The 16219-nt window shown below is 44.4% G+C and overlaps 1 protein-coding gene and 1 long non-coding RNA gene across 3 annotated transcripts in view; one reads left to right on the top strand and one right to left on the bottom strand.

Moving 5' to 3' along the window:
* Positions 1-16219, bottom strand: part of LOC111768919 (uncharacterized) — a 33282-nt gene that overhangs the window by 16478 nt on the left and 585 nt on the right. The gene's annotated exons all lie outside the window — the stretch shown is intronic.
* Positions 2783-16219, top strand: part of STK39 (serine/threonine kinase 39) — a 277088-nt gene continuing 263651 nt past the window's right edge. The window contains exon 1 of one of the 2 annotated variants that reach the window (XM_023623086.2): positions 2783-3282. In XM_023623086.2, coding sequence (XP_023478854.2) covers positions 3084-3282 — 199 coding nt within the window. In that variant the 5' untranslated portion in view covers positions 2783-3083. Of the gene's footprint in view, positions 3283-3361; positions 4215-16219 lie in introns of those variants that run through there. The other variant, XM_023623085.2, reaches the window with a different exon arrangement.

Here is a 16219-nt window from a genome sequence, read left to right as displayed (position 1 = left end):
TGAATAACTCAAGGAGCGGTTATAACTGGAAGTTTCTATACCATTTTAACAAAGGGTGATAAATTGTGGAGAAGTGACTAAAGAAAGGAAAAGGGGGTTCGGGCTTCTGTGGTGAGGTTAATTGTGGGAAGGTGACTAGGAAATGCATAAGGGAAACCAATGGTAGATAAGGGTTGCTTACACAGACTCATCTCAGTGCCATCTCTAGTGAGAAGAGTCACTCTCCTCGTTCTGGTATGGGAGAGGGAGGCACCTTTACAAAGGGAAATTTCCTTCCAAATGGAAATTCCATTTACAAAAGGGAAACTTATGCCCTACTTTTAGGCCGATGGGGGAGGGCAGAGAGCTCTGCCTGTGTCTGTTTCTTAATTGCCTTCAGTTCAAAATCATCCTATGCTAAAGTGGCATATTTTAGGGTAGCATATTTTGTTCCTCTTCAGGATTTATGAATAACTAAACCCTATTTAAGCTCTCTGTAAAGCAAATAACCACTGCAATAATCTGTTTATAAAATGACCATTTTTGTATATTTAGCTTACCTAAAGCAGCAATGGTTTGCTCTCCAGAGGACATTTGGCAATGCTGGAGACATTTTTGATAGTCACAACTGGGAATGGGGGTGCTAGTGACATCTAGTGAGTAGAGGCCAGGGGAACAGACCTCTACAACCCAGAGAATTAGCTGGCACAAAATACAAGAAGTGCTGAAGTCAAGAAACCCTGACACATAATGAGGCATTTGTAAACACTTAAAAAAAATTTAGACCCTTATTTTTCCTTTCTGTGTTTTAAAGTCTCTGACTGAATGTATTCTTTATGTATTGAAATAAATCTTGTTTATATTTTAAAGGCCTCCTCCCCTGCCATCTTTCCATTCAAATTTAGTAATGGGTTTTCAGGGAAAATTGTCTATCACTTGGATACTTTTTAAATACACATATTTCCAAGTTGTAAGTACCACTTTACTCAATTGTTTATGGAAACACTAACTTAAAAATCTAATCTAATGCTTTTATATAATTTAAAAATATAATTCATGTTCTGTTCTTCACATACAAAAATGATACCAAAGGCCACTGATAGTAGCCATTCCTCTTTAAACTGATTTACTGGTAATAGTAATGGGTCTGCACTGAGTCATCCGTACCTGCAAGTCGTCATCCTGGAAGCCATTTGGAAAGTGGTCAGCCGGGTACAGATATCTGGTCTGTGACTACGGAACAGTCATTCTTTGTGGGAAACTAAGTGATCAGTGTTTGATTCAAATCTGTGCTATTGGTCTTGACAGCATCATGTTTTCCTATTCCAAGAACTTTCCTGGCCTCCACAGTCCCGCTTCATGGTGTGACAGCCAGAGCATCAATTCATATGACAAAATGGAAGTCATATTCATTTAATCATTTTTCTTTTCCCTTAGATGTAGTCCTTGAAGTTCTTCTGGGTGGGGAGCAGCACTTGACGAGGTGAGCAGGTATGGCTTCGGGTAGACAGCACCCTGTTCCCTATTCTTCCCCCCTTTAAAACATCACAGGTCTGAAATTTATTTCTTCATGAAGTTGTCTGTTTCTTGACGATCATTAAAATCAATACACAGTTTTTGAACACCCGTGCATAAAAGAACGTACACTTTCTTAGCTCAGCCTAAATTTTTGCTCAACGACTGGAGCACCATAGTTGATTCACTACAAATGTTCTATAAAGCTGTAAGAGATTAAGCACACATCCTCAGTAAACATCAATGTTTTGATTAGACATATAATGTTTCTCCTAACGAATTTCTGGGTTTCCTCTGAAGTATCTTAAAAAAAATTTAAGGAGATCTTTGAATATAAACACAATCTTTCTTAGAGTTTTTATTATATGCTCATTATTCTTGCTCATTATTCAGTCGTCGTCGTCATCATGAAAAGTACACAAGATAATCTTGGCCAAATGACCAAGACAACCTCTGATCCACTGCACTGTTTCACTTAAGACAAGAACGGTTTAACTTGGTCATCTCTACAGAGGGAACACAGAACATTCAGTGTTAAATGCGACACCTATAATTAGGAAGACCTATGGTTATACCATAGCAGTTTTAAGGATGAGGTAACTTTGGGAGTGTTGAAAAAGCAGCAATTAATTAAAAGTTTTCAACGCAGTTTATTTACACCTCAGTACAGTATTCTCTGACACCCAGTATGCTCTGTAAAAGAAACTCCTGCTGTCTCTTGTCCTAACGGGTTACTGTGGCATGTTACTAAGGGTATAGAATTTGAAATAAAGAGTCCAAGTCTCTCTTACATTACTTCTTCTAACCTCACAGGCCCTTACATCACCTCCCTGGGATCCAAGCGGCTTGGAACAAATGAAGAAAGTCTGTGAACAGCCAGGGACCTAAGGAATCATGTTTCACTAAGAAAAAAATAGCAGGGTTACGATTAGATTAGGCAAGGTGGGAAAGGGATACTGGCAGGTAAAGCGCCGGAAAGTTACAAGTTGGGTTATTTTTTAACTGGCGTCCTACAAACGGCCGGCGTGTGGGTGTCTCACTCGCTAACTTGTAAATGAACGTCAAGTTCTCTTTAGTTGGGGGGGAACTCCTGAATCTGAGAGCCGGGCGGCGGTTCAACGACCCCGCCCTCGGGGTCCCTAGGGGGCATCTTCTGGAGAGCCTGAGTGTCTGGGGAGAAGGCGCAGGGAAAGCAGGGAGCGAGCGGGCAGGGACGCGGGCCCCGAAAGCCCGCACGCACCGGCCTTGCTCCCCTGGGGTGGAAACTTGCCGGGCCGCGAGCAGAGCGGGAGGGAGCGGCGGGGCGGCCGTTCCCCTCGCCGAGGCGGAGGGCTGCGCGCGCGAGGCTCGGGGCGCGCGGCGAGCGCGGCGGCCGCCGCCTCCTCCCCTCCCCGCCTCCGCCGGCGCTGCCTCCTCCCTCCGCCCGGCTCGGCCTCCCTCGCTCCCTCCCCTCGTGGCTGGCTCCCGCGGCGGCGGCGGGCGGGGAGGGCGTGCGCCGGACGAGAGGTGTCGGCGGCGAGGGAAAGGAAGTTTCAAGTGGAAGGTCGTCCGCCGGCCGGCGCGTCCTCCCGCTCTCCTCCGGCAGCATCATGGCGGAGCCGAGCGGCTCGCCCGTGCACGTCCAGCAGCCCCAGCAGGCGGCCCCGGTGACAGCGGCGGCGGCGGCCCCGGCGGCCGCGACAGCAGCGCCGGCTCCGGCGCCGCCCGCGGCCCCGGCCCCAGCCCAGGCGGCGCAGGCCGTCGGCTGGCCCATCTGCAGGGACGCGTACGAGCTGCAGGAGGTTATCGGTCAGTGCGGCGGGCGCGGCGGGGCCGGTTGAGGCCGGGCGGGAGGCGCGGCCGTGCGCGGGAGGGGGCGCGGGATGCTGGGCTCGCCTGCTTGCACGGCCGGGAGGCAGAGCGGCCGGATTCGGGGCCTACTGGCTTCAACAGTTTTTTTTTTTTTTTTTAAATGTATTTGTTCGTTCTGTGAGCGCTGATGCTGCAAGAGGTGGCGCGGCGGATGTGACTCGCAGTGCAGACGAGCCGCATGCTGCAAACTTTTATCTCCCGGATCGCCGGGGCGGCGGAGCCGGGGACCCGGCGACGCTGCCGCATCTTCCTCCACCCGCGAACCGGGGCCGCAGCCCGTGGCCGCTGGCCACGCGGGCAGGCAGCTGCGGCTGGGGTGGGGTTGCGGGGGCGCCGCCCTGGGCTTCCAGCGCCCCCGCGCCGCGCCCCGGGGGCGGTGTCCTGGGGGACTCTGCTGGCGCAGCCGCGCCTCTGCTCTCTGAGCTCCGCGTCCCTGCCTCCCGTCAGCTGCCTCTCGCGGTGGGTAACGGGGCCACGTAGGAGTCGCGGAGGCCCAGGTTCTTTCCCGAGGCCGGGGAGGATGCTGGTCTCCCTCCCTGACAGCCGCTGCTCCACGCCCGCCTTGCAGCCCGGCGCGCCCGGGTACCCGCCTCTCTTGGTGCCGGGGCGCGCCGCCTGCCGCCCAGCCTGGCCGCCCGGGGGAACAGGCGCCCTGGCCTCCTGCCCTGCATCGGGCCGATGCTTCCCTCTGGTCCAGGGCCGAGCTGCAAGAGTGAAACCTGAGGCTGTCGGTGATCTGCTCTCTGCTTTTAGGTGCCTTCTAGTCGGCTCGCAAATAGCACCTTATCTTACATTTTTAAAAACCTGGCAAAGTCGAACGGCAAGAAGCCCGCGTTACATTTCCTTGGGCCACGCACGTGAAGGGCCAGGTTTGTGTTGACCCCTCACTTAGAACCTTCCCTTTTGGATCAAGCTCTTTGAGAGTCTTTTTTAAACCCAGTTAGGGAAGCCTCCAGGTAAAGTGGGCCCTCAGTTCCTAACCGTGCTGGCGCTTCGATGGATGCTGCCTTCCTATAGCTTGATGTTTAAATAAGGTGATGCAAAAGGAATTCAGACTATCTTATTTCTTTGCTTTTCATTTAAAAAAATTCTCCACCCCTTCCTTTTAAAAAATTAAAACATATAGGGGTTTCATTAGGTATTCAAATGAGCCTTTATCACCTGTTACTATGTGAATGAAACATAGCATAGATGGAAATGTATAGATATTTCATATAAAGGAAGAAATGACACATATATATGAGGAAATGATGGGCAGAACAGTAACCTAGGATATAAAAGCTTGTAATAATCTAAAATAGGCATCTTTACATGAAATTCTTTGAAAACCCAGACATATCATAACTTTTGGCCAAAGACTCAAGGGAAGAGCCTTCGTGTCACTGTGTGGATTAGGAAACTTCAGGGCTTCTCACAGCCTGGAGTATTCAATAAACCCCTCTAACCTGCCATGTAACCCCCTTCATTTTTCCAGTTTTGCCACCTGCCCTCAGCCTGCTTGCCCCCTCCCTGCTCTGCTAATAGTCAGCTGTCCTAGGACACACCTGGTCTTCCGTTCCTTGCTGCCTTTGCACAGGCTCTTCTCTCCTGGAGGTACCCATCCTTGTAATGACTCTCACTTGGCTTCCAGGGTGAATGTTCCTTGAGAAGCTTTCTGCTTCTCCTGGGGCAAAGTGTGTTGGCTTCCCGTGCCTCTCTTTTTACTTACTTCTTAGCGGGCAACCCCATAGTTTTTATTTGTACAACAAAATCTGAGGGCCTGCAATGTCCCAAGCATTGTGTGAAGTGCTAACAGTATAGAAATTAATAAAAAAGGTTCCTGCCCTCAAGGACTTAATGAGTTTATGTAAACGATTCTATAGGATGTGGTGAGTGAGCCCTGGGAGAGCTCGAAGGAGGGAGTGACTGACTGCTGGGAGAAATAAGGAAGCAGGGTTTTCCACAGAAGAAGGTATAGTGGAGCTGAATTTTGCAGTCCGAGTTAGAGTTTGTGAGATGCTTAATTATTTCCATTGCTGCCTTCCCTCACTAGCGGTGAACTCCAGGGTCTTAGTGTCGCCTGTCTCCAGCATGTAGAAATGGTCCATAGAAGTTGAATGATGGTATCTGCCACATAGTTTTCCATAGGGCCGGTATCGAAATTTACTTATAAATCAGTTTATATGCTTTTTTTTTGTTAATTATTAGGGTTAAAATGCATGCTTTGCTGCATGAAAACATAGAATTTTGAGTTGATGAGTTTTATGAACTAATGAATAAAATGTTATTTTTAGTTTAGTTTGAGTGATGGGACTAATGGCAGGGCTTCTTTCTGCTTACAGTAACAGTATTGTTAATTATGGTTGGTCAGCTTAATAAAAAACAAAGAAAGAAACTTACCTGAGGAATTGGAGAACAGAAACACCTGCTTATTACTTCTATCTCGATTTTTGCACATTCACATTGTAGGAAGGACTTTTCTGCATTTTAAATTGAGCTCACATTTTTCCAACCAAAAGAGATGGCCTGTGTGGAGGCTGTTATTGAAAAATCAAATTCCTCAAATAGGGTTTTGCAAGGGCTTAATGTTTGTAGGGAATTACAAATCCATTTCCATTTAGCGTTTAAAGCTAGTTGAGTAATTAAGAGTGAAGCTGTGGGTAAGCACTTTTGCTTAAACATTACACGCAGAAGTTAGTAGTTCAAACACTGAACCAGTTTTGACATGAATGCAGGTGGACAGCCTTGCCTCTCCCCGCCATACGGCAGGTGTCATATGATAGGGCTCCGGCAGTGTGAACCGTGGCCAGCAGGAGGCTCGGATGTACCTGATCGGAAGGCCAAGGGATGCAGGGTGTTTTAACTTTCTAACGTGGCACGGAGCACTTTTTCTTCGTTTCCTTCTGGGCAGAAGTTGGGGCCTCAAGATTAGGAGAGAATAGGTTTACTAAAGTCGAAACAAAGCAGGTTCTGTTGTTTGACTTCTGTTTTAGAAAAATAAACACAGGATTTTGCAAGTCTAAAAATAAAGTTTTCTCTCTGTTGTATTGTTGTTCTTGTGTTTAAAAGATCTTGTGTGGAGAATTTGTAATGCTCTTAGGGATAATCTGGTTCAGAAGTTGATGCAGGACCTGGAAATGGTGTAAAATCTGTTGGAGGGAGCTTTGTACTTAGAAAGGGGTGCACAGTGTTGTGAAATTATCAAATTCCTTCTTTGAACCATCAATATTCTTGTCTAGTAGAGTTCAGATATTTCTGTCTGCTAAAGAAGTAACTGTTCTTCCAAGATGTTCTAGCCTGTTTATACTCTTCAGCCTCATTGATCTTCGTTCCTCACACCCTCACCCCCGCATCTCACCCTCAGAGCCCTTCTTTAGAAGTGTAAGGGGCACCCAGAGATACGCCAGTTGAAAAATCAGTTTATTTGTTGATGATAGTAACAGTATCACCTTGATTCACTGAACAAAGAATAAAAGGTGAAGCATATAAATGTTGACTTGGGCGTCCAGAATAGAATTGAACAAACTTAAAGGACTTTTCTGTCAAAGAGTTTTAGTCATTGCCATGATCAGTTTTTGTATTTGAATCGGGTAATTCTAGCACTGGCTGTTATCTTTGCTGAGATTCCTCAGAGAAACACTAAACAGACTTGTGCCTCAGAGTATGTTTGATTTTCTTAGATTTTTTTGCAGGATGAGCCTTTAGTTTTGCACTTGATCTCTCAGTATGGTCCTTTTGAATAATCTGACAGTAATGCGTTTAATTTTTGGTCCTAGTCAACATAAAGGATTTGGTTCCCAGACTCCTAGCCATAGTTTGACTGAGGGTTCTCCGAGGACTGTTTATTTCTCTCCTGTGAGTCTTTGTTAATGGTTCAGGTGCATTTTTCCCAGGCCCAGGTAATAGGGCATGTGGCCAGGACTTAAGGGGCAACAGCCTTTTCTAAAATGAGAACAGCAAGCAGCCCAGAGCATTCCTGCTTTGCTCTGTGCTCTCAAGAGTTTCTCCAGTTTGATGTTTGATTCACGTTCTAGGAATCTTGAGGATGGTGGGAGCTACAGTGTCGCACGGTCATTTCTGTAGGACCTCAGAGAGCTGGAGCACTGAGTGTGTGTGGTGATCTCCCAGACCTTTAAACTGGGCTGCTTTGCTGCTGCTGTTAGTTTAGCTTTGTTTTGTAAATTAAAAGAGGCCTGAGATGCTTGGCCTAAGACAGGGCTTTGGATTTTAATATCGTTTCACCTTTTTTTTTCGTAAAGAGAAAAATATATATAGAAATGTTCTTTTTGTATTTTTTTGTGGTGAAATATACGAATATACATAACAAAGTTTATTGTTGTAACCATTTTTTTAAGTGTACAATTCATTGGCGTTAATTACATTCACAACAGAAATGCTCTTTTAAATGTGCTGTTCAGGGGCTGGCCCCGTGGCCAAGTGGTTAAGTTCGCACGCTCCGCTGCAGGCGGCCCAGTGTTTCGTTGGTTTGAATCCTGGGCGCGGACATGGCACTGCTCATCAAACCACGCTGAGGCGGCGTCCCACATGCCACAACTAGAAGGACCCACAACTAAGAATATACAACTGTGTACCGGGGGGATTTGGGGAGAAAAAGGAAAAAATAAAATCTTTAAATGTGCTGTTCAAACTACCGTGTGGGAAAAATCTCTAGGTGAAAAGAAACTCACGGTAGAATCACTGCAGTACTTGCTTGATTTATACATTTGATTTGCGACCGATAATATCTGGAATTTTTCCCTGACTCTTATAGTCTGTTGTATACTACATTTTTCATGGTGTTTGAGAATAAATTAAAATGTTTTGGGCTCTGGAGTCAGATGGCCTGGTGCATTTCATATCCTGGCAATGGCAGTCCCCGGCCTTGTGACCTTGAGCAAATTACTTAGATGTGTCTGCACTCAGTTTCCTCATTTGTAACATGGAGGTGATAAAAACAGGGTTGTGAGGATTGAGAGAATGTGAAGCCCTCAGAATAGCACCTGGCACAGGGCAGGCTCTCAGTTAGCCATAGCCGAAACTACTATAAACTGCATTTGCTAATCAGATTCAGGCAATCAGGAGAGTTGCAGTCCTGTCTTTGGCAGGGTTTTGGAGTGGCTCGAAGAGTTTCTCCGCTTGGTTTCTACCAGGGAGGAAGCAGGCGGGAGAGGTTGCCTGCCAGTCTCCTTCTTCCGGTGGGTGGCTGGAAGGTGACTTGCAGGAGGAGCCAGAGGCCCACGTGGGGCTGGCTTCCCCTCGCACCTCTACTGCAGGGAGGAAGCTGAAGAGACCTGTGGAGCTCCTGGCGATTTGGACAGCTCAGAGGTTTAGGTGCCAAATGGCCCTCTGACAAGTAGTGAGAGCATCCTGCAGGAAGGTTGCTGGGAGGAACAGCCCATTATGAAAGGGCTCTGAGAACAACCTGCTAAGACTGCACTTTTCTTCCACCTCTGAGTTTGCCCTGCGGAGGCTGCCATGCTGGCAGGAAATGCTGCTGACTAAAAGAAATATTCGCTGTGTGTCCCAGAGAGTAAGAGGACAGGGGCATTTGTTTTCAGATAAAGTCGTCACTACTGCTCCCCTTTCCACTTCCTTCCCTCTCTGCTTTATAAATATTCCCTCAGTTTATAAATATTCTCAAGTCTCTCTCTTATCTTTAATAACAAAAGAGAACAAAACAAGACACTCTCACTATTCCTTCCTTCTCTAGATACCACCTTATCTCTTTCCTTCCTTTCACAGCTAAGCTGTTTGAGAGGACCTCCCACTACTCAGCCCACTGCAATCTGGCTTCTACTTTCTTGCTAAGAAACCAAAGTTGCAATCTCCACAATCACGGTGACCCTTGTGTGGCCAGTGCCAGTGGACACTGCAGTCCTCTCTCTTCCTCTCTCTGCAGGATTTGGCACCATCTGTCATTTCTCCTTCTCCTTCCCTGCTTGCCTCTGCTCCAGGATCCATGTCTCCATGTGTTTGAGGCTTCAACCACCGCCTAAAATGCCAAGAGTCTCCCCGATCTTTAAACTGGTGTGTGGGCCACCTTTTTTATGTCTTTGTTTAGATGTTTCACAGAGCTGCATACTCACAATTGAACTCATTGTCTCTCCACCTTTGCTTCAATACTAATCCTGCTCCTTCAACATTCTCCATCTTCCTTAACACCCTGGAGTGCAAAACAACTGGTCAGCCTACACTCTCCCATCTTCCTCCATCTCCCACAGCGAATTGGTCCTCAGTCCTAAATGTTCTGCTTTGATCTGTCTCTCACTCTTCCTCTTGGCCACCACCACCAGTTTAGTTCCGGCCCTTATCAGTTCTTATCTGGATTATTGTAATAACTTCTTAACCAGGTTCCTTGTCTCCAATCCTGCTTCCAGTTCTAGTGTGCATTGTTACCAAAGTGATAGTGCTACACTAAAATTTTTGTCAGTTACCCCCAGGCTTAAACACCTATAGTGGCTCTCCTGTCATCCTCAGGATTAAGTCTAAGTGTGGTGTTTAAGGCCTTTGGGAATTGTGTCTTGCCTTTCCAACCATACCTTGTTATTTCCATTCCTGGTACAGAATCCCAGCCAGTGGGAACCTTTTTTTTTAAGATTGGCACCTGAACTAACATCTGTTGCCAATCTTCTTTTTTTTTCCTTCTTCTTCTCCCCAAAGCCCCCCAGTACATAGTTGTATATTCTACTTGTGGGTCCTTCTGGTTGTTGATGCTGTGTGGGACCGCTGCCTCAGCATGGCCTGATGAGGGGTGCCATGTTCGTACCCAGGATCCGAACCGGTGAAACCCTGGGTCTCCAAAGTGGAGTGCGCGAACTTGACCACTTCGCCACGGGGCCGGCCCCCAGTGGGAATCTTTTTCAGTTGCTGAATGCTTCATGTTTTCATAGCCTCTGATAGGCAAGTTTTCCTTCTGCTTGGAACACCATTCCACCATCCTTCGCTTCTGTTTTCATCTGTTTAACGGAGAGCTCTGTCTCTCCTGTTAAGTTTTACCTTTATCGAAGTATAATATGCAAGTGGGAAAGTGTACATATCATAAATGTATGGCTTGATCATGTTTATAAACTGAACACACCCTCATCTGGGCTCCCTTTTAAGACTCAGAATAAATAGTTTCTCTTCACAGAAACAGTCTTTGCCCCTGAGCCTCCTTCCCCTTTGCCCCCTGCTCTGTTGGGTGTTTCACCCCCCGGCAGTCCTCACACTGTATGCAGTGTATTGTCTGCTTGTCCATCCTGGTGCTAGATGTTAACTCCTCTCTCTTGTCTCCATGCCCTACACCTAGTGTTAAGTATTTGGTAAATGTTTTCTGGATGAAAGTCTGAATTCTGGGGCAAATATTCCCTCTCTCTTTGTGGAGGAAGCGCATTGCCTGACTTCTAAAAATTTTCCTCCTTGGATCCTGAAGATTTGATCTTGCCTGTGGTTAATGATGGTGCTTATTTATTTGCTTTTGGGCCAGTCAGCTTTAAGGGCTCTGTAGAAATTAGCTCATTAATCCTCCCAGATCAAGAGTAAGCACTTTGAGTGCTTCCACCTGCCTGTGTTGTGCAGGTAGGCAGGCAGGCAGAGGCCTGGCCTTCTTGAGGTCATCGGACTGCGAGGTGACCTCTCCAGGTTAAAGGACCCAGAGCTCCCTGCCACAATTGTGGTGACCTTTTACTTCAGTATTGTAGAGCAGGATGGAGAAGTCTGGCTGTACTTCTCTAGAGCTTTCCTTTCTTGAGTATACCCATGATCTCTTGCTGTGTTTGCATTTATATATAACCCAGCCTTGAAACTCTCTGGGACCTCTTGCTGTGTAGATATCAAGACTGTTGGAGAAGATCAGGGATGCAGATGAAACACAGGAGCAGGATCTCAGGACAGGTGGTTTTCAGATTGTTATGATGGCAGGAGTTGTATTTTTATAAATGACACGGGACTGAGGGTGATAGGATTGGTGTGGTACGTGCTAAGATCGTAGAACTGGGTCTTACTTTTTAAGTCAAAACCAATCTAATAGGTGTTACAATTCCTTTATGGTGTATTTTTTGCAAAAGGTTTTTTTTTTTCCTATTGAGATAGAATTCTCCATGTAGTCATGTGAGGTTTTACATTTTCCTCTAGGATAGTTTGGTTTAAATTATGCCAAAACAACTCTAAGATGGTTGAAGTGATTCAAATGTTTCAAGTGTTTCTTTTTCCAAATCTGCCATTCATTGGTCAAGTTTTTGATACCAGAGAAGAATTCAATATATGAATTAAAAATGAATTTTAGACTTGGCTTAACTAGGAAGCAGAGGAGAAACAACCGTCCTTTAGAGAATGGATCGGCAGTGCTTTGGTTCTTGAGTTGATTTAGATAAACACTGGAATCTGATGTGAGTAAATGCTGATATATTTCAAGTGTCTGCTCACTTGCCAGTTGTTTGAGAATAAACTCTGGCTTAGCTTTAAGAAACGTCTTGGACATTGAGGAATTAGCTGAACTGACTTTTTAAACTGATTGTATATTTTGATATATGGGAAAACATTTTAAGACAGCTTTATTTTCAAACTTCTTCCAAGTAAATGGCATTTGGTATAACTCTCAGAGGCCTGGTATTGGGGATACTCATTCAATTATTTCCTTAGGGGAAAGTATACATTTTGGTGACATTTATGGGGTTTAAGTTTCCAACCATTAGTCACTACTGGAGCTATGTACTAGAACAGCTGGTATGGTAAGGAGAGATTGATGACTTTCTTCCGAATGAATGATAGATCTGCTTCTGGGGAGTATGTAGGAAGTCAGTGACCTGTGGCAATTCTGAGACTTCTCACAATCAGTCTATTGATGTTTGAGGTCTTAGAAGAATTTGTGACCTTGTTTTGACCCAGTAGCATCAGTTTGCACCAGGATTTGTAACAAGGGGCGTTCCAATTTCTTTCTCTCCTGCCCTGTTTAGTTTGGGGATTGAAAACAGGTTATATTTCTGGATTGGTGCCTATTGGCCTATCTTGTGTTGCTTACATTTTAATTCGAATTATCTAGTTCTTCCTTTTGCATTGACAATTTCACCATCCCCTTTGCTTAATTATGGGGTCACTCAGGAAAGCAGAGGAAGAGGATGGTCAGGGGCAGGAATGATAGGTCAGGGCTGGCTTTTATAATTGAGTTTCTAAGTGAAGAATGGCAGAAGAATATAGGGCGAATAAGGAAATTTGATTTTGGAAGAGACCAAAGAGAAGATCTCTTCCTGCTTCTTCCTTTTACAATTGAAGACTCTGATGGCCTAAGTTGAAGTAATTTGCCTATGGTCCAAAAGTGCTTAGAATCTAAAGCCCATGATTTCTACCTAGTTCAGCATTTTCTTCTGCTTACATCACATTGATTCATCATTGGTGAGAAGGAAGAAGTTAGAAATATTATTGACTCAATGAATTTTATAAAACTACCATTTTAATAAAGTAAATATGTATCTATCTAGGAATATATTTACCATGTAGATATGATAGTAAAAGTCTTATTTCTTTAGAGGTGTTAAAATGATCGTTATATATATTTCTTTCTTCATCAGGGCATGTTTATTTAGCAGGCGATATATAAACATAAAATAGCTTCATTTTGACCATCGTCTTTTGCCTGGTCTGTTACAGTAGACTGTATTTTTAATCTTTGGTTGTAACCTGTCAGTGAGGTGGAGTTGGGGGTGTGAGTGTGTGTTGGAAAGTAAAAGGTTGAGGGGCAGCAAGCTGATTAGGTGGAGAAAGCCTATGAATTAGATGTGCTTCACGGCTCATCATTAGCTGGAGCAAAGTTTCTATACTAGAGACTGGCCCCTTCTGCCAGGCTGATACTTAAACAGAGTAGGAGCAGCATTCCCAGCAGAATGTCTAGCTCTCAGCTGTCCTGTATGCTAGCCACAGCCACATGTAGCTATTTAAATTTAAATTAATTAAAATTAATTTTTTTTTTCTTGAGGAAGATTAGCCCTGAACTAACTGCTGCTAATCCTCCTCTTTTTGCTGAGGAAGACTGGCCCTAAGCTAACATCCGTGCCCATCTTCCTCTACTTTATATATGGGACTCCTACCACAGCATGGCATGCCAAGCGGTGCCATGTCCACACCCAGGATCCGAACCGGTGAACCCTGGGCTGCTGAGAAGCAGAACATGAGCACTTAACCACTGCACCACTGGGCCGACCCCTAAGTAAATTTTTTTTGGGGAAAGGGATGAATAAGCAGAGCACAGAGGATGTTTCGGGCAGTGAAACTATTGTGTGTGGTACCATAATGATGGAAACATGTCATTATACATTTGTCCAAACCCATAGAATGTCCGACACCAAGAGTGAACCCTAATGTAAACTGGGGACTTTGGGTAATTATGATGTGTCACCGTAGGTTCATCAGTTGTGACAGATGTACCACTCTGGTGGGGGATGTTGTTAATGGGGGAGGCTAAACATGTGTGGGGGCAAGAGGGATCTGGGAAATCTCTACCTGCCTTTCAGTTTTTCTGTGAACCTAAAACTGCTCTGAAAGAATAAAGTCTTTGTAAAAAATTAAATAAAATAGAGTTCCGCAGTTGCACTAGGCACATTTCACATGCCAGTTGTGGCTGGTGCAGCTGCGGGGCTGTGTTTTGTGTATTTCATTTTACGTCTATAAGGTACTTTATTGTTTAGTGTAGATCTAGACTATTTCCATCACTGCAGAAAGTCCTATTGGACGGTCGTGGATGGTAATTTCTCAGAAACATTCAAAAACTCGCTAAATACTGTTATGCTGGCTGTAAATAGCATGATGCCACCCCCTGATGACATGCTAAAGCAGTGCCCTGATGTAGAAGTACAAAAGGGAGACAGGCGGTGCTAACCTGATGAAAAAAAATCTTTTGTTTTCACTCTGTGCTCTAGTTGAAAACTAATCGATTCATATTTTCAGAAGAACGGTTATTCTTCTGTGTGTGTTGTGAAACAGATACTCCTGTTGATGCTGGCAGATAGTTTTGAAGTATGAGGTTTTATCTTAACCACTTTAACTCATTCTGGGATGTTCTTGGGATTCCTGTGAACATAGAATCCTCCCAGATGAAATCCAGTATTTTCAGAAGTATCAAAATGTTACATTTCCTGAAGAAATCACTCAGACTCTTGGGGTTGGATGTGGTAGACAGAATCACTTCAGTTTATGTTTTTTTATGTTATGAAGAAGGAACTGACTAAATAGGTTTTTTTGATGAAATTACAGAGAAGTTGTGTGAATTTAACTCTACTTATGAGAATAATACCTATGTCAGTTTTAGTTACTTAAATGGTGAGTTTGAATCATGGTCCCTTCCTTTCCCTTGAGTTTAAAACGTTTTTGTATTTGAGTAATGAAAGGATTAATGGTTTAGCCTAAGTTACGTATCACAAAGCAAATAAAACAGCCAGTTTTTAAGTCAGCACCTTAGTAGAAATCCTAACTCACTAACAACCGTTTTAGGTAGGATACCTGCTTTGTTAGGAGAAGGAATTAATGACTGATGGCTGGAAAAAAAAAAATCTGTGTAGGGAGATTAACTGGGTTTAATTTTGGGCAATTCAGGAACAGTCTGTACTTTCTCACGTTTCGCGTCCCTTGGGTGACCAGGGCCGTAACAGGGAATGTTTGACGATGTAATCCTTTTTTATGTTTCCTCGTAGAGGCCCTTTCAAGTTTCTAGAGTCCTAAATCCAGTGCCTGACCTTCAGCAGGGGTCGTGGTACGAATATTTTTAATACGGCACCTTTCCTGGGCACTTGAGGGGGCTGAAATAAGGCTCAGAGACGTGTTTCAGTGTCGTTTCAAACTGTGATCATTAGGGCCGACTTAAACATAGTAATGTTTTCGGCGAAAGTCGAGATCAGGGCTAGGTTGTTTATCTTTACTAAAATAAATACTCATCAGTTGTTTAAAAAGTCGTAATCTCCAGGGCTAAGAGAGGGTGAGCCTCTCCATTTGTCTATAGCCATCTTCCCAGTTGTTTCTATAAGAGCAGCAAGACTTTTTAAGGGCTATAATTTCATGTCCTGTTCTGTAAAACCCATTAGAAATAGATGATATAGGCAGGTCTGTAGCTTATGTATTTGCTTACATGGCTTTAAAGGCGGGGCAGCACTGATGTGCAGTGACCGGGCTGTGTTAGAGTTCCGGTCAACACTTGTTTTGCTTGCACGTACAGGTTCTGGTCTGTTTAGTCTACATATTAAGAGTGAATTGTTTTCAGCTGTATGCAGTTGTTTAAAAACTAAATATTCCCTTGTCTCTTGGAGCTACTTGGAAGAAAGGAAGTGACAAAAATATGAAAGGTGGTCTTTGTGAGGTATGACTGACTTTAAAATTTATCATATCAGAATGTATATACACAAGAAGTATTGTTTCCTTCAAGGGGATGTCATGGGAGGGTGTCCACTTATGCTTTATAACTACATTTTATTTTAAATTTAAAAGATTCCCCATTTCCATCAGCCCTCCTATGAAGAAATGAGACTGATTTCCTAATGTGACACTAATTTTGCTCTTAAGATATTCCCAACCATGTTTTAAGCAATTGTAGCTTTATTGGCATAATTATTTAATCTTATAAAATGACTCTAGCCTGCACAGTGCTGTAACTTGTTTAAAGTGAGTTTTGTTTACTCTTACTTTTAATAGATTCTACATCACTGCTTCCTCTAAGTAATGAGATTGTCCAGGTCTGTGGTTTGAGATTACAGTAAGCCGTTTGTCTGGAGGTAGGGACAGCAAAGCAAAAGCTGATGGTGGACTGGGAAGATGCATGGCGGAGTAGGGGATAGGATTCCAAAATCAGATCTGTAAAGCCAGAGACAAGGGCTTTGACAGTCTTGGGATTGTCAAAAGGCAGAGACCAGCACCAGGCAGCAAAAGACCTCAGACC

This window comes from Equus caballus, chromosome 18, assembly GCF_041296265.1.
Source record: "Equus caballus isolate H_3958 breed thoroughbred chromosome 18, TB-T2T, whole genome shotgun sequence".
Taxonomy (NCBI): Eukaryota; Metazoa; Chordata; class Mammalia; order Perissodactyla; family Equidae; genus Equus; species Equus caballus.
This window is presented reverse-complemented; position numbering and strand designations above follow the sequence as displayed.